At 38.0% G+C, this 25,735-nt stretch overlaps 1 protein-coding gene and 1 long non-coding RNA gene across 2 annotated transcripts; both read right to left on the reverse strand.

Annotated features, from left to right (window-relative positions):
• Nucleotides 1–1,248: 1,248 nt before the first annotated feature.
• LOC149183710 (uncharacterized) lies at nt 1,249–25,735 on the reverse strand. Its single transcript, XR_016257200.1, has 3 exons — nt 23,982–25,735; nt 14,836–14,927; nt 1,249–1,570 (listed from the first exon to the last, which is right to left on the reverse strand). It is a non-coding gene; the product is annotated as an uncharacterized LOC149183710 (long non-coding RNA).
• Nucleotides 2,599–6,956, reverse strand: LOC149183711 (uncharacterized). The gene is made up of 9 exons (XM_089417224.1): nt 6,419–6,956; nt 6,099–6,305; nt 4,868–5,962; nt 4,566–4,742; nt 4,336–4,487; nt 3,599–3,775; nt 3,369–3,520; nt 3,067–3,243; nt 2,599–2,669 (listed from the first exon to the last, which is right to left on the reverse strand). The coding sequence occupies exons 1-3, from the start codon at nt 6,875–6,877 to the stop codon at nt 5,594–5,596; spliced, it is 1,035 nt and encodes a 344-aa protein (XP_089273350.1). The 5' UTR covers nt 6,878–6,956; the 3' UTR covers nt 2,599–2,669; nt 3,067–3,243; nt 3,369–3,520; nt 3,599–3,775; nt 4,336–4,487; nt 4,566–4,742; nt 4,868–5,593.

Consider the following 25,735-nt stretch of genomic DNA (forward strand, 5'->3'; position numbering starts at 1 on the left):
TATTAAACAACCAATACATATATTAAACATTTTTAAAATTTATGTTTAACCTGAAACGTAGAATTTATGTTCAATATAAAACACAGTTTTCAAACTATAAGCTTTTTAAACAAGAGCCATTGTAATGGTCGAAGTCCCTCCCGAAAAGGAATTGCAATTGCATAATTGGAATGTGTTTCATGTATTTGTTTACTTCATGTTTTAGAAGAAATAAAAAACAAAAAAATTACTCTAATATTTAACAACAAAAGAAAAAAGGAGCTAATGGATCCAAGAGCCATTGTAATGGTCGAAGTCCCTCCCGAAAAGGAATTGCAATTGCATAATTGGAATGTGTTTCATGTATTTGTTTACTTCATGTTTTAGAAGAAATAAAAAACAAAAAAATTACTCTAATATTTAACAACAAAAGAAAAAAGGAGCTAATGGATCCAGCACTGTGTTGTTCGCCCTTTTCTCTTGTCGACCATTTTCTTTGCTTTTGGTTTTCTCTTAGAGGCTCTTGTTTCATTATATTATTTTCAGTTTGCTCCCTAGGAAAACAAGGTAGGCTGCGAAGCATCTAGTCCCTGCACATAGTTCTTCGTGTACTTGGCAAGCCTCTACAAGGGTCCTTTATACTATGTTCGTTCAGAGATTGACCAGCAGCAAAATCATGGTTTTGTTATTGCCAATTTCATGTTGTTCAAGGAAGCATGTGCAACCATGAGTACGAAATGCAATTTCTGCCTTATTTGAAGAACATAATGTAATGGGGTTTGACTTATCAAGTTTCACTTTCAGAAAACATAGTACGAAATGCAACTGTTTCACTTTCAGAAAACATAGTACGAAATGCAACTTCTAAGATATGTAGCTCCGCAAAGAAATCTTTGGACATGGGCTGTCGTAGGCTTCAGTTTTTAAGAAGTGGTAGCAAGAGCTAAGAGCAAAATGCAGCTTCTGTATACCAGAAGTTTTAATTTAAACTTGCTAACATTTCACAATTAGATCATAACCCAAAGCCAATGAGAAACAACAATCGGGAAGCAATAAATAACCCAATGTCACCCATTAACAAAAGCATGGTTGAAATCAGAGATATAAATCATACATGGTAAGCATTCACATATAGAACATTGACTCACAAATGAATATATTGTTTCAGTGATAGCAAACTGACATTGATTTTTGCTGCATCGAGTTGCTATTGTTTCAGTGATAGCAAACTGACATTGATTTTTGCTGGATCGAGTTGCTTTTCTTAATAAAAATAGCTAAGAGCAACGGGTAGGCAAAGCCTTAATGACAAAACTATTTCGCATTGTAGTTGAACTGATTCACTAGCCGTTATCCCTGGTAAAGATAGGGGAGTTGCTGCTGCTCATGGAGAGCCACAGGCATTCAAGGATGAGTACAGATGGGCAAGTTTGTTCTTATCTAACTTATGAAGTTATTAAGACACAGACATTCACTGTAGGCCGAGAGGTACATGTTGTCTGCAGTCGAGCAGAGACGATAGACGCATAAAAAATGCGAGGTGCAGCACCATGGCGGACCCAAATGCATATTTGAAGCATCCGTCGTACACCTGTAACAGAGAAGGAAGCGGGGAAATAAGACAATGCGTAAGATAATGCAAAAGAGATGTTAATTTTTTTTTGGTTTCTTTTTTCTTTGTCTTTCGACTTTTGCGATGTCAATAATCAGAAGAGTCATGAGAATAAGTGCTAAGAGAAACAATGCTGTGAGTTCAGTAAGTTGGCTTATGCTAATGGATTCCATGTTATGTGAAGCGGGGAGGTGTATGTGAATATCCAGGTGCAGAGGAGGCCAATTTATACAAAAGTTCAATGTGTTTGTAAGGTGGTTTTAAGTGTGAATGGAGCTAAAATACTTGAGGTGCAATTAAGTGGTCGATAAGACATGGGGAGCGAATGGCATATGGAATGATGTATTTGGCGGCAGAAGTGATGTATCTAACATCGGGCAATCTTGGTGGTAGATTGGGTGCGACAGGAGATCTATGTCAATATCTAGGTGCAAAAATAATCTTGAAGATCAGATTGGATCAGGCCAGTATTTAATGATGGGCATATCGATCTAACATGGGGAGCAAATGGCATATGGAATGATGAATGTGGCGGCAGTAGTAAATGCGAAATTAGGTGCCCCTTTGAGTTTGTGGCGGTAGATTAAATATGATCAGTATTTAATGATGGGCATATCAATCTGACATCGGGAGTAAATGGCATATGGAATGATGGATGTGGCGGCAGTAGTAAATGCGAAATTAGGTGCGCCTTTGAGTCTGTGGCGGTAGATTAAATATGATCTGTAAGCATAAGTAAGTATACTCATTAAGCAACAGGTTTCATGTCCTGCATGTGCAAACATGTAACTTCTTACCAAACAAATTGCCATGTGGACTCCACACAACACGGTTGACAGATACACTCGGTTCCTTAACAAGTGCCGCCTGCAGCCCCAGTGCAAAAGATTAAAAACACAAATCAATTTAACTGCATGTGCAAAAACAATGCCCTGCATGTGCAAAAACAATGTAAATATGGAAAAGACACAATGTTTGTGCAACAGCTTTCAACATGTAACTTCTTACCAAACAAATTGCCATGTGGACTCCACACAACACGGTTGACAGATACACTCAGTTCCTTAACAAGTGCTGCCTGCAGCCCCAGTGCAAAAGATTAAAAACACAAATCAATTTAACTGCATGTGCAAAAACAATGTAGCTTTCAACATGTAACTTCTTACCAAACAAATTGCCATGTGGACTCCACACAACACGGTTGACAGAGACATAGCGAATAAGAGATAGCATAAGACAAGCTACGATACAATAAGCGATAAGCAATGGTTCAGTAGTGTATATTGCAGTTTTCTTAGCAAGTTGAGAAGCAGGGTAGCTTCAAGATTATTTAATCAAGTACAATCATGATAATAAATTTGTGTGCCTGGATTGCTCCCTTGTTCATGGGGTTTGATCTGGAAGCCATACAGTTGGCAGGGGATATTGGATCCGTAATAGCAAATCAGAATAACTTGAGAGTTATAAATACAAACCTTTTTTAATGATGTTTGTAACATGCCAATAGGTTGGTAAGGATCATCTCCTCCACCAAATCTGCAGGTTGACACAACAACTTTATAATTGTTCATAAATCTTTTATCTTCAAGATCTATATCAAAGCATCCACGTTCACTATAGAAACCACAGTGTACAGTTGTTGTCTCTTGTACCTAAACAGAAAACCAGTCCACAAAATTTAAATACAAGTGTTGAGATTAGGCACCGCAAAAAAATTGTAATTGTGTTTAGTTATGCATATGACAAACCATGTAACAGTTTAGAACATCAGACTCACAATCAGTTAAAGTGTCATGCATCCAGCCAGAAAGGCAGATTGTGAACAACAATGATACGCCATACTCCAATCGTGCGACTCTCATGAAGTTTCCTCCCTTCTGCTTCTTGTTCCAACAATGTGATTTCATCCCAAAATGCTACATAGCACACCTGAATTTCATCCACTTAAATCAGAACTACTCTAATTTAATAGCAAATCAGTATAACTTGAGAGTTATAGATACAAACCTTTTTTAATGATGTTTGTAACATGCCAATAGGTTGGTAAAGATCATCTCCTCCACCAAATGTGCAGGTTGACACAACAGCTTTACAATTGTTCATAAATCTTTTATCTTCAAGATCAATATCAAAGCATCCACGTTCACTATAGAAACCACAGTGTACAGTTGTTGTCTCTTGTACCTAAACAGAAAACCAGTCCACAAAATTTAAATACAAGTGTTGAGATTAGGCACCGCAAAAAAATTGTAAGTGTGTTTAGTTATGCATCTGACAAACCATGTAATAGTTTAGAACATCAGACTCAAGCAATATTTGGCCAAATTTCAAACATTTGGGCCCCCACAAAAATCTCAGAATATAGAGTAAATGTTCCACCTACATCACGTCAACATAGCATCTTAGAAACCGTTGATAAAATTGCATGCATATGCACACTAAAAAGCAAGAGACATGAGTAGTTTTTGGGTAGCAGGAACTCTTTGCTAGTCTAATTGAAATTCATAGCCTTCATTCAGGCCTCTGCAAAATATTTGATAGAAAGCAGTGAGCATAGTCATTCAGATCAGACAGTAGTACAAAAAATGTTTCAAGTGGATATTAAGTTAATTCAACTGATACAAGAGTTCAAAACATTGAGTTGCCAATGGCATGACAAACTTCTGTCGTTAAACAATAAGGAGCTTTCTTTGTTTAGTTATGCATATGACAAACCATGTAACAGTTTAGAACATCAGACTCACAATCAGTTAAAGTGTCATGCATCCAGCCAGAAAGGCAGATTGTGAACAACAATGATACGCCATACTCCAATTGTGCGACTCTCACGAAGTTTCTTCCCTTCTGCTTCTTGTTCCAACAATGTGATTTCATCCCAAAATGCTACATAGCACACCTGAATTTCATCCACTTAAATCAGAACTACTCTGATTTAATAGCAAATTAGTATAACTTGAGAGTTATAAATACAAACCTTTTTTAATGATGTTTGTAACATGCCAATAGGTTGGTAAAGATCATCTCCTCCACCAAATGTGCAGGTTGACACAACAGCTTTACAATTGTTCATAAATCTTTTATCTTCAAGATCAATATCAAAGCATCCACGTTCACTATAGAAACCACAGTGTACAGTTGTTGTCTCTTGTACCTAAACAGAAAACCAGTCCACAAAATTTAAATACAAGTGTTGAGATTAGGCACCGCAAAAAAATTGTAAGTGTGTTTAGTTATGCATCTGACAAACCATGTAACAGTTTAGAACATCAGACTCACAATCAGTTAAAGTGTCATGCATCCAGCCAAGCATACGGAACAAATTGTTCACGTAACATACTGTTGTATCAAAAGCAATATTTGGCCAAAGTTCAAACATTTGCGCCCCCACAAAAATCTCAGAATATAGAGCAAATGTTCCACCTACATCACGTCAACATAGCATCTTAGAAACCATTGATAAAATTGCATGCATATGCACACTAAAAAGCAAGAGACATGAGTAGTTTTTGGGTAGCAGGAACTCTTTGCTAGTCTAATTGAAATTCATAGCCTTCATTCAGGTCTCTGCAAAATATTTGATAGAAAGCAGTGAGCATAGTCATTCAGATCAGACAGTAGTACAAAAAATGTTTCAAGTGGATATTAAGTCAATTCAACTGATACAAGAGTTCAAAACATTGAGTTGCCAATGGCATGACAAACTTCTGCCGTTAAACAATAAGGAGCTTTCTTTCTTTTCATTCCAGTAGAAAATAAATGCCCAAAGGAAGAGTAACTACAGGTATAACAGTGGCATGAAGATGGTAATCCGAACCATCAAAACATTCATCAGAGTTGTTTATTTTCAGCCCAACAGAAACTAAAATGCCGAGAGGAAGAGTTCTTATGTTCAAATAATAATAAAGACAGATATAACAATACTATGAAGATGGTATTCCAAGCTTCCAGCAAATATGAACTCGTAGACTAGAGAAAGTCACATCCTACAGAGGATAAAATGTGTCAATCTGTCCGGACAATGACATCCGAACTATCCAACAGGAAGCTGCTGTGTACATGGAAATCTCGCAAACTGTATGTAATGTCGCCAACATCTTCGAGATATTTTTCATACGTCAGTCCTGTTAAGGATGGACACAGTTCAAGCAGTAAACTGTCCTTTAGGATGCATTTGTATTGAACATTTCCCTCTGTTTGGATTGTGCAATTCAATTGCAAACTGCGTCGATATATAGTTAGTTGTTTGCATGTAGAACAATTAAGTTGGTCCATGATAAATGTTCCAAATGTATCGGCGGGCAGAGAGCAATTGTTACAGATTATAACAAAGGGTTCTGCGTGTATGTCTGCTATAGTCAGCATTCCTTTAACCTGGTCCATGTTTCAGTACAAGCCTAGCGTTAGATATTGTAATAAAAATGCTAAAAGGATGTTAAATGAACGTGCGTAATTTAGGAGAACAGGAAATAAAGATTTATAATATATATTTTGTGGAGTATGAGAGGACCTTTGTTGTTGAGGCAGGTAGTTTTCTCAGGTCTGCAAGTACCCTGTCTGAAGTAACGGCTGTAATGAATGTAGATTTGCAAGTGCGTAACGACCCACGTTCTCTGCCTCGGGCAACATTTCGAAACAACACCATTGGTGCTTCTTGTTTCAAAATTTGTTGTTGGATTGATTTGAAAATTGGCTTAAATGTACTAAAAAGATGCACCTACGTTGCAAAATGTACTAGTGTTAAATGTAATTGCTTTTAAGTAAATGGTTACTTAAAATGTATAGATGATTTAAATGTTAAAAAGAATAAATGGTTGAATTTGTATATACCGTGGCTTTGTCTTTTTGAGCTGGGCCGTCCTTGATAGTTAGGACATATTGACCAGCTATTTCTTTCGTTGTTGTTACAAGGCCGGCAACTGTGCCGATTGCAAACGCAGCTGTTGTGCTGGTGAGCTGGTTAATAGTCGTCGTGGGAACAAATCTGTATTCCGTACAGATAGGTGGAATTGGTTCCAAGATGGTCTTCCCATGCAAAACAAGTATACACAGACAGTCTCCATGGTCGTAAACTGTCTTGGCAGAGACCTTGAAATCTGTAATACAGATTCCCTGGCCCACTACAAGTTTCGCTTTAGTAGCAGGAATCAGGTTGTGTTGCACATTTAGCGTAATTGTCATATGCCCTCTGCTGTCCACTAGGTCAACACGTAACAATTCAATTCCGTGGGCTTCGTCCACCAGTGTTTTGTATATTACCAGAACCTGGCCGTGAAAAGTTGTGCCCATTTTCAGCCTTTTTAACTCTTGTATTGTGATTGTTTTGCATAATTGATGCTTGGCTGCTATCTCAGATGTACTTTCCTGTTTCTGCCTGTAGAACAATATTAAAGAATCTAAATTAACATTATGTTTGTACTACAAAACTTGATGTACTCTCCTGTTTCTGCCTGTAGAACAATATTGAAGAATCTGAATTAACATTGTGTTTGTACTACAAAACTTGTAACAATAGATTTGAAGGTTTTTTAGTTACTTTTTAGCAGTTTCTGAGACGTCACAAGTCTCTGAGAGGGAGCATGTCTCTGGAGCAGGTACTTCTTCGTGTTGTCTTTTCATATTAATTATCTGTTTACCAGTCTCTGATCTGAAAGGCAGCAAGGCTCTGGAGGAGTTACTTCTTCGTGTTGTGTTTTCTTATTAGTTATCTGTACAACACGAGTACAAGCTATTAGGTCTAGAAGCAAAACTTGTTCCATGTAATAATAAATATGTATTCTATTAGGTCTACAAGAAAAATGTGTTCCATGTAATAATAAATCTGTGAATAACGTTATTCTATGTGTCGTTACATACCTAGATCAGTTAACGCAGAGTGTTGCAAGGGAGCTACAAGAAATAGACTTTCAGTATCGCCATTGGAGATTGATATTGCTCGGATAACACAACATTTGTTTGAACAACACAGCATTTGTTTGAACAGGGAAATATGAAGTTTCCTTGAATATGAAGTTTAGCAAATTGGTTATTGATTTGTTCCAAGGGTCATTAGAGCTGTAATAGCGCATAGAATATGCTGTGATCAGACCAATAAGCCCATGTTACATTTATCTCACACTGTTTCATAGGCAAAGTTGTCCGGATATGGTCTATTACTGTGTTTCGGCGCGGAGATAGTTTGCTTGTTATTTCATGTAAGTTTTCCATTTCCATAAATTGTACAAAGAGTTTGCTACGAGCTATTTCTTGTTGTATGTCAATGTTCAAATCACCAACAACTAAAAAAACACAGTCAGTATATGTAGTTTGCGACTTCGCTTCCTGAATTATTTGCATTATTGTGGACAATTGTTCAAATGGTGCTGCATAAATGTTCATTAAACAAATTGGTCGTTGGAAGTACATGTCAATTAGGCTTAGCTCTGTTTTTTTCTTGCAAAATGTCTTTCTTGCTCTAATAGGTATTTTTTTGTTTACGCAAGTAAGAACTCCATGTGTAGAATGTGCAGCCGCAAAATTGAATGATAAGAATTCTTTGACTACTGGTGGAGTGTACAAATGAGTTTCTTGAAAACATAGAATCATGTTGTCCATTAAGTCATTGTGATGAATAACGTCACTAAGATGTGCACATAGACTACGTGTGTTCAGGCTTGCAATCGATAAAACATCCTTGTTAACAGGTTTCTTCTTTGCAAATTCTAGTTTCCATGCACCAGTTGTTTCTAGCCATGCCATCTCATTGATTATTTTGTTTTTGACATGGAAGTTTTGTTGTGTCAATTTGTTAATCAAGTATAGTGAGTCAATAGTTCGAACACGTGATAATGCAATGTAGACTAGACCATGTTTTGTGACACCAGTTGGGTCAAATGCAAGTTGATCCAATGTCAACCCTTGTGTCCGGTGTATTGTCCGGGCACAGGCTAATTGGATTGAAAATTGTTTTCGAATTGTAATTTGTAATTTGTTCCGAGACATTGCTAGCGATTTTGCTATTCGAAAGATTGGTGTCCAATTTGGCATTATGTTTATGTCGTATAGTTGTTTGAAGTTGCTTCTTTGTTGTTTCCCAATTTTTGGGTCTGAAAAATCTATCCAGACAATGTCAAGCATGTTGTTATTAGATGAATAGGATTTGAAAATCCCTTCAGCACCATTTACTAATCCATCGTTTGTATTGTAATTTCCTGCATATAGTTCAACTAACATGTTCTGTTTAACTGTAATTGTTGATGGCAGTGAGATTGTTTTATCAAAAGCAAAATAACTCGACCCAGGAAGCTCGTAGTTGTCAATTGCAACGAGCATTATTTGTTCCCCCTTTGTTAGGGAAAGCATTTTCACATTGTGAATATGGACATCTTTGTTGCGATAGAAAATGTGTGGGAAAACTGGGCTTGAAGGTGGGACCCTATAGCAGTTGTTGTTTACATAAGCAATATCTTCATCTGTTTGCATGTTTAATCTCATCCTATTTAGTACATCAGTGAACAATGGGTCTTTTTTGCGCATGGATGTGTGCAGTTGATAACATTTTATTTTCTCTGGCCAGAAGTCATATGGAATTGTGTTTTTGTTGATTTTTGGGTTTTCAAAGATCAGGGAGTCTCTGACTGGGTTTGCCTGGTAAAGATCGCCGGAGAATATCGTGTCAACATTTCCAAAGTATGAAGTTGGTGTGTGTAAGATTTGTCGCAGGCGCTTATCAATTTGATATAGTGTTGTTGCACCAACGAGCGATGCCTCATCTATGAGGAGGACACACAATTGTTGGAAATGCTTTGATAATGTGTCCAATTTTTCATTGTTTAGTGAGGGGCAATCTGCTTTGTTAAAGGGCAAATAGAATGCAGAATGCAATGTGACACCACCAGCATTGAAGGCAGCTTTGCCCGTGTATGCAACGATTATTCCTATTAGTTGTGATGGGTTATAAGGCAATGCCACATTGTGTATGCGTACTAAGGATTGGAAGATTTCCTTGGCTGTGTGTGTCTTGCCTGTTCCTGCACCTCCTGTTAATAACAGGTAGATTAGCTCGTCTGGTCTGTACAATTTCCTTGTTATAACATCAGTAACTATGCTTGCTTGTTCGGTGTTTAATTGTCGCATTAATTCATATTACTCTACGTCTTCAAGTATACGTGGTTGTTTCACGATTTCATATGGCCTTGTAGATGGTAAAGCAAACTTTTTGCTATCTTGCAAATGTCCCAAGTCATTTTGGAAGTCGTAGTTTTCATATTTGTCATCTATCGATTTGTTAAATGTTATAGTTTCTGTTTCATTTGATTTCAAACTATCTATGTCAAATATTTCTCCAGTTTCTGTTTCTACTGTGTGCATTGCGTCATCTATGTCACCCCATGTAGTTGTTGTAGCAAATTTGAACTTCTGTTCATTTTGCTTGACTATTTCTTCGACCGCAACATATGCAGCTTGCCAACTTGTGTGATGTTGCTTAATTGCAGTTTCACTTCCTCGATAAGGATAGTATAACATCAATTGCTCTCTACAGTGATTTTCAATGTCCTTGTATTTGTTATATCTAACAGATCGAATGACACATGGTCTACTTGATTTTCTGCATTCTTGTCCTTTCTTTGTATAGCTAGATGCAAATTCTGCTAAGCAGACATGTTCAATAGCAGTAGGTCGGAGAGCATAGTAGTCAGTAATTGATGGGCACATTATGTCTTCTGAGTCATCTGCTTCCTTCTGCAGATCTTTTTGTCTTTTAAGAACAAATGGACGATCATTGACAGGAGATGTGTTAATAAATACACATTTCCGTGAACTGGAGTTTAGTGGGAGCGATAACACAATATGCACTGCTTGTTGTGCAGACATTTGTTGCAAGTTGACCAAAGCTTTCCCTAAAGATCTAATGGTATCTAGGATATCAGATTTTGTTTTCACATGATTGTCGCGTATGTTTTTAAATGTTCTTGTGAGTGTTTTATCTTCTTTTGTCATATAAGAACTGCAATACATTGCAGCTGCATATGAATCAAGTACAAATTGGGAATCAGTGTTTGCAATCCAAATTCCTGGAATATGTTTAGCGAAGTTGTTTGTCCAAGTGTCAACTGGGTTCCTTTGCAATAAGAGTGTTGTTCGCTTTAGTGTACATTGGATAGCATGTATGTATTCATTGTGTGCTAGTCCAAGGTTGGCTAAAAAGCTATCAAATGTATCATTCTCACTGTATCTTGTGTTGTTTATTGCTTCGAAGATTAGCTTTGCATGTGCTTTTGTTTTATCACTATCGAATTCAAGAGGCTCAAGTATTTTTGTTACTTTCATTGGCGGTACTGGGAAATTAAATCTGCAATTAGAATTTGCACGCTTCCTACAACTTTTTGTGTGACAATGGTGCTGTAGAACTCTAAGTTCACTTGCAAGTAACAGTGAATTAGTTGACAAGTAATTGTCAACGAATTCTTCGACTTCAATATTTGTATTTTGACCATAGATTGGTGCAGATTTTATCCATAGTAAGCCATGTTCATGTTCACTGCCCCGGTTTTGGAATTCAGCTACATAGAAGTGGTCAGTGAGCTCTCCATAATACTTGTGATCATGAGATATCAATTGATGTAATGCATCCCTCCTAGATCTATAGTAACGTACACAAGTAACAGGGTCGTTTCTTATTAATGAGCTAGGTTCATTTTCATCAAGTTCACCTGTGTTTGGTCTTCTAGTGTTTTGTTTTATGTGTCTCAATGCATGCATTAAAGGATCCCAAAGATGCTCCGCATTGCTAAACGAAACAAAGAAAGTGGGCGGCCCTAGTTGTCGTATCATTGCATAGAGTTTGTTCTGTATTTGCTGGTGGTAGTCCGGTGAGGTACGAATTGTTTTTAGGTCCATGTACCCAATGTCAGAATTTAAAATACGATCTAGGTTTGGTTTTGACTTAACGTCTTTTGCAACTAGTTTTCTACCTTTCAACTGCCCTTTTCTAATTCTAATCCACATTGTATTCAACACCTGATTTATGATAATGCGAATTGCTTTATAGAACGGGTTTGTAGTATGATAAGCAAAATCGTGGCTTTTATGCAGCACTTCCCAGTGGCAAATCTTTTGATATGTAAACTTTTTGGAGATGTCAGCTGGGCGTTTTTTGCCATAGAAAAGAGATGGGAAACTCATTTCTTCTGAGTACTTATCTTTGAAGATTCCTAATGGCATGTATCCAGCAGCAGGTGCAATGTTAATTTGTTTATTTACAAGGTCATGGACGGTGTGTGCATCAATGAATCCATGGACCAATGTTTTTGTCGTTGGTTCATTGTTGTCTTGGTTATCGTCTTCGCTATCTTTAGCGTCACTTGAACTTTCATAAGCTTCTTGGTTCTGTAGGAATGCCTCTTTCCAATTGTCATTTATGGTAGCGTTCTCGAGCTTGTAAAGCATCCTTTTGCATAATTGTTTTAATGCTTTCATCACTTTGTGAACTCGAACTCGACCAAATGCATAAGCACTTTTGAATCTTAAACTCTTTTTGAGAACAACGGCAACCGTGTCAGTGTCTTTTATAGTTCGAGGCAATGCAGATTGGATTCTGGAAATGTTAGTGGGGACATTGATGACTCCTCCAGTTAAGCCCAGTTGCGACTTCTTATGTCGATGGCCCATTTCTTTTATTTGCAAGAAGGGCAATCTTAATGCGACTAGTCTTTCCTCTAGTTCAGTGAGGTCTCTCAGTGTTCTAGTGCCATTATTTCTTCTTATGTGTTCAGGGACTGCATATTTAGCAATTGTTTCATGTTTAATTGCTTTTTTGCAATGTTTACAAATGTAGCAATTTTCAACACGAGATTTAACATTCTCGAAACTGGTTGATAGTTTCCTAATCTTATTTCGTTTTGCTTGACATTCTTGTTTCACAAAGCAGATGTCTCTTTTGAAAAAAGTTGTTTCACATGATGAACAATTGAAAATAGGTGTGTCACTTACTTGTCTTTGATATATTTGATCAAACTCTGATAATTCTGGTAATTTGTTCATTGATCTTGATTGAATCGAGAGGTCGGATTCTCCTGATTTCTTTGATTGTGCTGAACGATCCTTTGATGTTGTTGCAAATCGATTGTAGTCCATGTTTTCTATGACTATTTCTTATTTCATTGTTGTTGTGTTGAATGCAAGTCTTATTTTCTCCGTTTTCGATTTTGTCCGGATAATGCCTTTAAGCAAATGCAAAGATAAGCTTTTTGTCTCTTTGCCTAATGAGCAAGGGATTACAATTCCCGTTTGTGCGTTGTTTCTAATTTGTTTTTTCAAGTTTCTAAGTGATCGAAATCTCAGTGTCTCGAATTTTACTTGGTTCCTTGATCTTCCTGTAGATGGGCTGTAGTCCATGTTTTCTATGACTATTTCTTGTTTCATTATTGTTGTGTTGAAGACAAGTCTTATTTTCTGTGTTTTCAATTTCTCCCGAATGATGCCTTTAAGCAAACGCAAAGATAGACTTTTTGATTGTTTGTCTGGTCGACAACAAGTTACAATTTCTGTTTGTCTGTTGGTTCTAATATGTTCTTTCAAGTTTCTAAGTGATCGGAACCCCCGTGTGTCACTAACATCTTTTTTGTGCGGTGCGTCACAAATATCTTCTGTGTTGTTTAGAATTACTTGTTGTTCCATTGTACTTCTGTTATATTTAATGCTGGATTTTCCTGAGCAATGTCCTTAAGCACATGCTTGTTTAAGTGACAAGGTGGTTTGAATTTAGCTTCAATTGGTTGACATTTTGTCTTAGGTTGTGGTTCAATATTGTTCTTTGAGGTATCGGCTTGTTGTTGGAAGGTACGTACAATTGTAGGCTGCCTATGAACCAAAGGCTCGAAGTGCCCATTCAAAGGATCATCGTCATGGAACAGTATGTCACAAGTATTTGTTGTAATACCTGAATTGAAGTGCAAATACAGTCTCATCTTTGTTTTGGACCAAACCCTAATTGGAATTTTCAACCAGTTTGACAGCCAATGGATGCAGAAAATATCTCCCCATAGACCTCTAAATGCTAGGGGTATATTGTTTGAGGCAGATTTAGCCATTTTGTCTAAATAGATTTCACGGTTTCTAATGTTATGCATTTCTTTCAGTGAGGCTTCATGCAGTTCATGTTCATAAGACCAAATTGCCTGACTATCTTGTTTTTTGAGACAGTTTCTAAAATATTATATTGTTCCTTTCCTTAGCTCCACTGATGTGTATCGGAAATCTAGCAAAAGTTCTAAACTATCGAATAAACAGTCTCCAATTTGATATGAGAAATCGTCCACACGAAATAAGTCATGCCTTTGCAATACCAATTGCAACTTGTGTTTATCAGACATAGGTGTGTCACAAACATCTTCTGTGTTGTCTAGAACTACTTGTTGTTCCATTGTACTTCTGTTGTATTGAATGCCTATGTTTTGCCTTTTCTGATTCTTTTGAGCAATGTCTTTAAGCACATGCTTGTTTAAGTGACAAGGTGCGTGTAATTTAGCTTTGATTGATTGACATTTTGTCTCAGGCTGTGGTTCGATATTGTTCTTTGAGGTATCGGCTTGTTGTTGGAAGGTACAACGGATTGTAGGCTGCCTATGAACCAAAGGCTCGAAGTGCCCATTCAAAGAGTCCTCGTCATGGAACAGTATGTCACAAGTATTTGTTGTAATACTTGAATTGAAGTGCAAATACACTCGCATCTTTGTTTTGAACCAAAGCCTAATTGGAATTTTCAACCAGTTTGACAGCCAATGGACGCAGAAAATATCTCCCCACAGACCTCTAGATGCTAGGGGTATATTGTTTGAGGCAGATTTAGCCATTTTGTCTAAATAGACTTCATGGTTGCTAATGTTATGCATTTCTTTAAGTGAGGCTTCATGCAGTTCATGTTCATAAGACAAAATTGCCTCAGTATCTTGTTTTTTGAGACATGCTCTAAAATATTCTATTGTTCCTTTCCTTAGCTCCACTGATGTGTATCGTAAATCTAGCGAAAGTTCTAAACTATCGAATAGGTAGTCTCCAATTAGATATGATAAATTGTCCACACGAAATAAGTGGTGCTTTTGCAATACTAATTGCAACTTGTGTTTATTAGACATAGAAGACATGATGACGACTAAGTGTTCGATGCAATATTATGTTTACTGATGCAATGCAGTTACAACCAGAGAATCATAATAACAAGTTGAAACAATGAAAATGATTATAGAACAAGAAGTGATTGTGCGCACCTTTGGGACCGCAAATGTCTGCTGAGCTATGGAGACTCCTTATGTTAGGTAGCATCCACTGCGCAGGTCTGATACTGAAGTTCGAAATATGACTGCCAATCAACCCAATGCCGCAAATCAAACAAACTAAAAGCAATGTAATGTCACTAGTACAATCAAATTTGACACTGGTTCAAAGCCTTTGATGCAACGAAGCAAGCCACACCAAATTGTTACAGGTATATTGTTTCTCTTTCTTATGCTGGCATTTAAGACAAAAGAAAATTACTTATTTCGCTAAGCTACTGCATCAGCAAAGTAATCCCTCTGCAAGTCCCCAGTGTTTGCCCCTGGTATTTTGACATGCACAAGTTCTCCAAAGTGGCCAAATAATTATCTCAGCATTTCATCTGTCACAGTGGACTTAAGACGTCGGAAAGACATGTAGAATAAGAATATCAAGTGATAAATTCCTTTAAAAAAATGAAAGCGTATAAAGAAAAACAAAAATAGAGGCACACAGTTGTATTATTTGGATCATTATATGATGCAACTATTTGAGGACAAACTGCCGCTGCCGCAAACAAATCACTTGTGAGGAATTCCTTTAAAAAAATGAAAGTGTATAAAGAAAAACAAAAACAGAGGGACAGAGTTGTATTATTTGGATCATTATATGATGCAACTACTTGAGGGCCGCAAACAAATCACTTGTGAGGAATTCCTTTAAAAAAATGAAAGCGTATAAAGAAAAACAAAAACAGAGGGAGAGAGTTGTATTATTTGGATCATTATAAGATCTGAATACCAATCAGCATATAAAGATACACACAAACACAACAAACACTATTTTGTCATTGAAATGTGCTTGGGACAAATTACAGAAAGCAGAAGATCAGGCATTGTCAACTTGTTCAGAAAAGGAACAAGAACTCTATATTGCACAAAAACGATTAGCATGCATTCGAGTCAGCTGATGCTCATTGTAAGATTTCTGATAAGGAAAATGAGCTCTCATCTTTGCATGCTATGTTAAATGAAATTCAGCTGAAGCTACAATCAACAGAGGACAAAGTGGATGCTCTGTCTTTGTTACTTAATGATTTTGAATGTTCTGAAGAACACTGGAGAAGTGAAAGGGAGAGTCTCTCTTCTAAGGTTGAGCTTCTGCATACTGCCCTTGTTGAAAAGGAGAAAGAGGTGGAAATTCTTCAAAATCAGCAAGTTACACAAGTTTCAGAAGCTGTTCCACGGTCTACTTTGAAGGAAGATCAAAATGGAGATATCAAGTCAGAACTGGAGAGAATGAAATTGGAGTCTCAAAATCTCAAAGAAAATCTCTTTGAGAAAGATGAAACTATTTTATCTGTAAGAAAAGAAATGGAAGCTGCTCTAGCAAGCTTAAAGGAAGCTGAGATGGAGATGGAAAGAACAATAAATGAAAAAGAGGAACTGAGGAAGGCTGAGAAGCAGGGAAGGCATAAAATTGAATCCCTTATTACTGAGATTAAGCATTTGCAAGATCAGGTAAATCATAGAGAAAGAGAACTTAAACTACTGCAGTTGGAGTCCCTTGCCTAAGTGCTTCATTAATCCGATATAGGGTAGTATCGGGTAGTTAGTAAACACTTAAGTAAGGGATATTAGAAGGATATAAGAAGTTCCTTTCTCTGTTCAATGTTTTTGTGAGGCTGTTGTTGTGTTTAGGAAGTTTGAGGAGAGCCAACAGACTATTAAGGAAGCAAATCTCATGCTCAATACGTTGTTGAAAGCAAATGAAAATGCAAGATAAGACACAGAACAGTGGAAGAATGCAGGACAAGAGTTGGAAACATAAATATGTTCTTTGCTTGATGAGATTCAAAGAACCAAAAAAGCTTTTCAGAAAAAGGAAGAGCAATTTGTGTCAATGCAAGAGCAGATGCACATGAATTTGGATCATTATATGATGCAACTACTTGAGGACAAACTGCCGCTGCCGCAAACAAATCACTTGTGAGGGGGTATAGGACATATATAGAAGGAATAAAGAACGCAACAAATAGGCATATGCTTATGCACAAAGAAGAATACATACATCCATTTGTGTATATGAGCTTAATAATACATAAGATCTGAATACCAATCAGCATACAAAGATACACACAAACACAACAAACACCATTTTGTCCCTAGCTACAGATCTCATCTATGGATAATGAACTCAGAATATAAGATATTTTGGAAGTTTGAAGGACATTTGCCAGCCTATGCTTGCATTGACACTTCTTAAGACTCCGCCAAAGAGAGAAACCATATCATTAGAAATCACTTAGAAATTAAAACCACAGTTTCACACACTAAGGTACATCCTGCATGGCAGTGGGCCTTATGAACTCGCATGTGCAAGGAATGTGACTATGTTTATTGAAGCTATGGATAACAATAAAGTTGCTCATAACCACTCAACCAAGGGCTTTGAACAATGAAGAAAACATGGCAGCTCTTTCGATTCTGGGATATATTCTGAGCTCCTATTACAAACTACCCATGGATTTAGAAGATAACAATATATGGAGATTGATGTCATTAGAAGAAATTTGCCAAACTGATTGATTTTGACATCCACCTTAACCTGTAATATAGAGATCTGTAGCTATATGCCCACAATTTATGACTTGATTTGCAGGCAGGCAATCGGAACATCAAATTCCAGGCTCAAATTAACATAGTAAATCTACCTCACTATGAAATTGAGAACTCGTTTCAGGGAACTGAGTTCATATGCCTATAATGCAGAACGAAAGCAATGTTTATCAACAAATGTGCACACCTCTATCAAACCCTTGAGGCAAAATGGGAACGCTGTTGTGTTTAGGAAGTTTGAGGAGAGCCAACAGGCTATTAAGGAAGCAGATCTCATGCTCAATACGTTGTTGAAAGCAAATGAAAATGCAAGATATGACACAGAATAGTGGGAGAATGCAGGGCAAGAGTTGGCAACAGAAAGATGTTCTTTGCTTGATGAGATTCAAAGAACCAAAAAAGCTTTTGAGAAAAAGGAAGAGCAATTTGTGTCAATGCAAGAGCAGATGCACATGAATTTGCAAGAAACCAGAGGTGAAATTATGCTATAGTATTTAGGGTCATACTAATTTTCCATTAGTAGGTAACTGACCAATGTTACAACAACATCTGATTGCCTGTTACTACTTTTTAAGATAATTAAGAAGGGATAGGTGCTTTCTCGTTCTCTTATTGAGATTCTGCAGCAACTGGGTTCTACTTTCTTGAAATCTAAACAAATGAAAAATATTTCAATGGCCTTGGGATGACTTACTGGGCCTTAGAACTCCACACAGTGGAGATAACACTACTGAGTTGTGTTTAGGAAGTTTGAGGAGAGCCAACACACTATTAAGGAAGCAATTAGATCTTTCACATGCCTAAAAGCACCAAATTCATGGCTTGAAGAAATTATGTCCATTATGACTGAAAAAGGTACTGCTGCATTGGTTTTGCATACTTTCCAAGTAGAGGCACTATTAGGAAAGCTGCAGGCACTACACACAGAGATTGATTCTCTTAATGTAAAACTACATGAATCCAACAGAAACATATTTCAGTTGGAGGAGAATAACATGATCTTAAGAGGAGAAGTTGATATGTCTTGCAGTTTGGGCACCAAATTAGAACACACTGCTTGAAGAACTGCCAATAAATGAAACTTTGAATGTTTTGTCTACTGGTAATCAAAGGGGGGGTTACACAGATTCCTATAGCTATTGTTGCTTGCAATCCATTGAGGGATCTATATCAACCCAATGCCCTTGTTTTTGCTAATTATGCAAGTAAATGCAATGTCACATAACTTGGAAAGGCAAATCAAACAAACTAAAAGCAATGTAATGTCACTAGTACCATCAAATTTGACATTGGTTCGAAGATTTTGATGCAATGGAGCAAGCCACACCAAATTGTTACAAGTATATTGTTTCTCTTTCTTATCCTGGCATTTAAGACAAAAGAAAATCACTTATTTTCCTAAGCTACTGCATCAGCGGCAGAGAAAAGAGCGGTGGTTGGTTTCGAGAAAGCATCAGAGGTGAGCAGTCAGAAGGATAATTTTATTCAAGATTTGAAAAATGAAAATTTTGAAGCAAGATTGCACATTGATTCTCTGAAGCAACAGATACTGAAATTCAAGGAAGAAAGAGCAATTGAGGTTACCAAGGCCAGGGTAGAATCAGAAAAGCAGCAACTTATGGCTGTAGGAGATCAGGCATTGTCAACTTGTTCAGAAAAGGAACAAGAACTCTATATTGCACAAAAACAATTAGCATGCATTCGAGTCAGCCGATGCTCATTGTAAGATTTCTGATAAGGAAAATGAGCTCTCATCTTTGCATGCTATGTTAAATGAAATTCAGCTGAAGCTACAATCAACAGAGGACAAAGTGGATGCTCTGTCTTTGTTGGCAGAGAAAAGAGCAGTGGTCGGTTTCGAGAAAGCAGCAGAGGTGAGCAGTCAGAAGGATAATTTTATTCAAGATTTGAAAAATGAAAATTTTGAAGCAAGATTGCACATTGATTCTCTGAAGCAGCAGATACTGAAATCCAAGGAAGAGAGAGATGAACTCATGCTAGCACTGGCTTTAGAACAAAGTAATCTGAAAGTTGCTGAATCTAAATATCTATCATAAATTCTCTGGAGAATAATCTCATCTTTGGTTTCATCATGCCTAATACATGCAATTTGTTTCTTTATACTTTATGCATGCAGGTTGGATTGAAAGGTGAATCAATGAATCTCCACATAGTGGAGATAACACTACTGATTGGATGAAAGATGTAGCGATTCCTCAAAGATAGCCTCTAACAGGTATAAGCTACTGATCACTACATTTCGTATCAGCAACATATTTCTGGTTATACATGCATAGGAAAAATTCAGTAAGATAAAGATTTCCCTGACGTTTATTTATACAGAGTCTAAATTTATCTGTTATACAGGCCATGTCTCATGCACCAGCCGGCGAAGATACATTAGGATTGGTTTTAAGCACCGTGGGAAAAGGCCAAGCTTGGATAAATGAGCAGAGCATTGGACGGTACTGGCCTTGATATCTTGCGGAAGGTGTCTGCTCAGTTCTGTAGCTAGGCAAAATTAGTATTCTGCAACAATAAAGTTCACACTAGTTTAAAATTTTGCAAAGATTGACTATCCTGTGTACTTAAGATCAAATTGGGCATGAAATTGTGAACTCCCTTGCTTACACCTAGCAGTCCAGTGCAGTATTATTTGACCTAGCAGTCCAGTGCAGTATTATTTGGCCTTTACGTACCATCCATCCCATATACCCACTTTCTCGTTCAAATTTTTTGCTTTGACAAATGGGTCATTCTACAAGGGTTCTTAGGCATACAGAAGTTCTGATTTTCAGCAAACTTTCGATGTCATTGATTAATCTGATCTTTGTAGTGTGAATTTAATAGATTCTAATGCGCTAGAAAAACCTTGGTATTTCGTTTCCACTCTGCTCCCCATCCTATAGACATCGATTTCTGGTTCAGTTTCCAATAGACATAGATTTGTGTTTCAGTCTCAACATCTATTACGGTTGAATTACACATACCTAGTCTAATCCAATCCTACTATGGGTCCGGTCCGAGCAAATGTTATGTCTTTCTTATATGTTTTGCACTCACTCAATAAGAGGACTTGAGGAGGAATTCGAGACTATTAATACAGAAATTGGTAGCTTAAAATTAGATCTTTCACATGCCTAAAAGCACCAAATTCATGGCTTGAAGAAATTATGTCCATTATGACTGAAAAAGGTAGTGCTGCATTGGTTTTGCATACTTGCCAAGTAGAGGCACTATTAGGAAAGCTGCAGGCACTACACACATAGATTGATTCTCTTAATGTAAAACTACATGAATCCAACAGAAACATATTTCAGTTGGAGGAGAATAACATGATCTTAAGAGGAGAAGTTGATATGTCTTGCAGTTTGGGCACCAAATTAGACCATTGAGGGATCTATATCAACCCAATGCCCTTGTTTTTGTTAATTATGCAAGTAAATGCAATGTCACATAACTTGGAAAGGCAAATCAAACAAACTAAAAGCAATCCATGAAATGATCGTATCCTAGCAAGCAATTGAGGTTACCAAGGCCAGGGTAGAATCAGAAAAGCAACAACTTATGGCTGTAGCAGATCAGGCATTGTCAACTTATTCAGAAAAGGAACAAGAACTCTATATTGCACAAAAACAATTAGCATGCATTCGAGTCAGCTGATGCTCATTGTAAGATTTCTGATAAGGAAAATGAGCTCTCATCTTTGCATGCTATGTTAAATGAAATTCAGCTGAAGCTACAATCAATAGAGGACAAAGTGGATGCTCTGTCTTTGTTGGCAGAGAAAATAGCAGTGGTCGGTTTCGAGAAAGCATCAGAGGTGAGCAGTCAGAAGGATAATTTTATTCAAGATTTGAAAAATGAAAATTTTGAAGAAAAATTGCACATTGATTCTCTGAAGCAGCAGATACTGAAATTCAAGGAAGAGAGAGATGAACTCATGCTAGCACTGGCTTTAGAACAAAGTAATCTGAAAGCTGCTGAGATGACACTAGCAGTTAAAGAGAAGACCATTGGTCATTGCCTTTGTAGATGCAATCCTTGTGGCCAAGAAAATGCAACAAAGAAATGACAGGATTATGTGTCAACTTAGAGAGAGTGAGACATCATTGAAATGTGCTTGGGACAAATTACAGAAAGCAGATCTTGAGCTGAAAGAGAAAGATCAAAAGGTCCATGAAATGATCGTATCCTAGCAAGCAATTGAGGTTACCAAGGCCAGGGTAGAATCAGAAAAGCAGCAACTTATGGCTGTAGCAGATCAGGCATTGTCAACTTGTTCAGAAAAGGAACAAGAACTCTATATTGCACAAAAACAATTAGCATGCATTCGAGTCAGCTGATGCTCATTGTAAGATTTCTGATAAGGAAAATGAGCTCTCATCTTTGCATGCTATGTTAAATGAAATTCAGCTGAAGCTACAATCAATAGAGGACAAAGTGGATGCTCTGTCTTTGTTACTTAATGATTTTGAATGTTCCGAAGAACACTGGAGAAGTGAAAGGGAGAGTCTCTCTTCTAAGGTTGAGCTTCTGCATACTGCCCTTGTTGAAAAGGAGAAAGAGGTGGAAATTCTTCAAAATCAGCAAGTTACACAAGTTTCATGAGCTGTTCCACGGTCTACTTTGAAGGAAGATCAAAATGGAGATATCAAGTCAGAACTGCAGAGAATGAAATTGGAGTCTCAAAATCTCAAAGAAAATCTCTTTGAGAAAGATGAAACTATTTTATCTGTAAGAAAAGAAATGGAAGCTGCTCTAGCAAGCTTAAAGGAAGCTGAGATGGAGATGGAAAGAACAATAAATGAAAAAGAGGAACTGAGGAAGGCTGAGAAGCAGGGAAGGCATAAAATTGAATCGCTTATTACTGAGATTAAGCATTTGCAAGATGAGGTAAATCATAGAGAAAAAGAACTTAAACTACTGCAGTTGGAGTCCCTTGCCTAAGTGCTTCATTAATCCGATATAGGGTAGTATCGGGTAGTTAGTAAACACTTAAGTAAGGGATATTAGAAGGATATAAGAAGTTCCTTTCTCTGTTCAATGTTTTTGTGACGCTGCTGTTGTGTTTAGGAAGTTTGAGGAGAGCCAACAGACTATTAAGGAAGCAGATCTCATGCTCAATACGTTGTTGAAAGCAAATGAAAATGCAAGATAAGACACAGAACAGTGGAAGAATGCAGGGCAAGAGTTGGCAACAGAAAGATGTTCTTTGCTTGATGAGATTCAAAGAACCAAAAAAGCTTTTGAGAAAAAGGAAGAGCAATTTGTGTCAATGCAAGAGCAGATGCACATGAATTTGCAAGAAATCAACAGGCCATAACCAGTAACAGCCAGTTGCACTGATCACATATCTACGAACTGGGTTCGAACCCAGCTATGGAAAAAAAAGCAGTCATGCCTGCAGGGTGATGCGGTCCATACACCAAAGGAGGTATGTCAAGCCACTGTGTCAAATTCAACTCAACACAGAAAACTGAAAACTGAAAACACTTTCTATTTCGCTCAATAGGAAAGTTTGAAGTTACAGCTGCACATCTTCCTAGTTTAAATTTAAAAGTATATTTCCATTCCATAAATAGCAAGATTAAGAGTATAACCATGCCCAAAGTGGTTAGTGACAACAGTATTTATAGTAAAGCACAGTGAGTTACTGAGATTGTAACTCTGCTCGGGACGTGGCATTCAGAGTAATAGAGAGACCTCTCTATGCAAACGAAGACAGACTGAAATGCACAATGGCTTTCCTATATTCACAATAGCTAACATAGACAGAATTTCAGAACAGATGTCATGCCTTCAATAAGTAACAGGAATTCAAAAGAAATTTGAAATACTAAAACATCTCAATTGATGGTACAAAGTTGGTCCTCACCATCTAAAACTGGAACAGATACATGAAAGAGTGAAGTTGCCAGCTAGTTTCAGCTGGCATCCTATGATAAAGCATGGCAGTTTAAGGATATTCGTGTTTGCAGCATTTAAACTCGATTTGCCAGGAAATGTGATTTCCAGGGATGGAGCATTTAAAATGCTTAGGAAAATAATTCATACGTTGAAACATGTGGACAGTGTCACAAGCTAAAATATAAAATTGAGTGTACCAAAAAATATTTGAAAATAAGAACATGCAAACAGGGGAGCGACCACAAACATCTAAAACCCATATATAAAACATAAATTCCCTAAGATTTATACAAATGGAAACCATAGTTGATGAGTAAAGATAGCCTATGATGATTATAACCGTATCAGTAAAATCCAAAAAACTTTAAACAAGAATAGGCACAATATAGATAGGGTAACACTTATCAGTAATGTGGAAAAGCATTAATTTTCATACACCATGGCAGCTCTGATTCTCAATGTATGAGATACATAAAGCATTTGAAATATGGGTACACAACAACTATAAGCATTTGAAATATGTGATGTACACAGTCTGTCTCTGGCTTATATAATGTAATGGTAAATATAATGCAACACAGAGAAAATAACAATATATTGTACAAGCTCAGGAATGAAAACATAAAGAGTACCTGGACCCGAAGCGAAATAACAAGCCGCAAAGTAACAACGAAATCATGTATTATCTTATTATATAGCAAGAAAATTACGTTACACGTAGGCCCGACGCTACATGCACAAGGTCACCTGGAATGAAATGTGTACACAAGACAGGTAACCCCCATCAAATCAGTCTATGTGAGGGCGCAACAGATGTTAAGGATATCCCCTGAATCACCCTAACCCCCGTCAAATCAGCAGTGAGGGCGCAACAGATGTTAAGGATATCCCCTGAATCACCCTAACCCCCGTCAAATCAGCTAAGCTGATCGTCCAATGAAAATACCTTCCGAATTTCTTATAATGCTAAGTCTTCCTTCTCAACCGCATTTGCCACCCAGCTCTCAGTCCCGGCTGCTCCCGCCCCCTCAACCCCCACTTCCATGTTTAGGTCGCCATCTCAATCCCACTCAGCTTCCTTCCTCACGCCTTTTCTGACCCTGTCCCACGATACCTACCGCGGGATTTCACTGTGCGCCCGCCGGTGCCCGCCTGTCAGCCAGGTCCTTCACGAATTCATCCCTGCGAAACTGAGCTTTCTCTACTATTCTTTGAACAGCGAATGAATCCCCACGTCCTCCTATGGTCTGTCGAAACCTGCGAATGGTTTTGTGAGAAGAAGTCCCCATACTGCAGTCCTAAGCACTGCAACGATGGCCAAGCCCAGAAACCCTTTTTTCTTCCTGCTCTGGAAGCTGGAATCAAGAACATACCCAATTGCCATAGATCCGAACGTCTGTGCGCCCCAGTAAAACACATTGTTGAACCCTCTAGTCCTCACCGTAAAGAGTTTTCCATTGACATTATTGAATTGATAAGTGTAAAAGAAGTTGCAGGCCCATGAAGCAGGGACGAACAGTAGCATTTTCCAGTTGAAGAATAGCTTGCCTTGCTGCCATCGCTCCTGACCACTTTATTGGGTGGAAGCAAGGCCAAACTCAGAAAAGCCCCAGTGGCCATGAAGCACATGAAGGCTATATAGGTCCCGTCGCTCACGGACCCGGTCGTGCTGTGATAACTCAATATAAAGGGAATGAAACCGCCTATGACTCCTCCCAGATTGTCCTCTAGGACCCCAGAGAATCTATTAAGGCGCTTACTGATGGCTTGACTTATATCCCTGGGTGGGTATAGGGCCGGGCAAAGCTCTTTCGGCGGGCTGGCTTCCTGGTACCGCTCTTTCTATAATAGCTAGCTGGGATCGATGGCTTTGGATTGCTGGCTAGTGGCCTTTTACAGGCTTGCATTCTAGCTTTCAGGCCATAGCAATCCGCCCAAATACTCGCTAACCGAAGGAGGTTGTAAATCCCACCACCAAAAATGCCGAACACTGCGAACGTCGTGTACAGGGCAGTGTTGGCGTCGTTCGCGGCCTGGTCGTTTTCCTGGCCGCCCCCCCCATTCCGGAGAGAGTTGAACATGCCGGGGCAGCAAAAGCAGACTCCTCGCCAACTGAAAGTCTTTTCTTTCATTAGGCACCCATCCCATGCACCCAAGCGCTCCAGATCTCTGAAGTCTGGCTGTTGTGATTCGCGCTGATAACTGTAAGGTTTGTAACCGAAAGGATTAAGGTTCAGGCGGTTTCAAATCAGTTTCGGCAGCTCAAACAAACTCAGTCAATTCTCTGAGAGAAAACCCTTATAGAACCTCATTACCCACCCGTCAATGCCAGCCGAGAGACAGCGATGCAGCTGTTGATACCCTGCAACAACACGACAACACCTGT

This window comes from Pinus tabuliformis, chromosome 3_2 (assembly GCF_031772625.1).
Source record: "Pinus tabuliformis cultivar Carrire ecotype Pingquan chromosome 3_2, CPIR1, whole genome shotgun sequence".
NCBI classification, from domain to species: Eukaryota; Viridiplantae; Streptophyta; class Pinopsida; order Pinales; family Pinaceae; genus Pinus; species Pinus tabuliformis.

Excerpts from the sequence above, each read along its gene's own strand:
- LOC149183711 (XM_089417224.1), bottom strand. The coding sequence starts at position 6,877 with ATGGGCACAACTTTTCACGGCCAGGTTCTGGTAATATACAAAACACTG. Across the intron at positions 6,306-6,418 it reads CTCAAAAAGACAAAGCCACG|GTGCATCTTTTTAGTACATT; the intron begins GTATATACAAAT and ends TTTGCAACGTAG. Across the intron at positions 5,963-6,098 it reads TACCTGCCTCAACAACAAAG|GTTAAAGGAATGCTGACTAT; the intron begins GTCCTCTCATAC and ends AACATGGACCAG.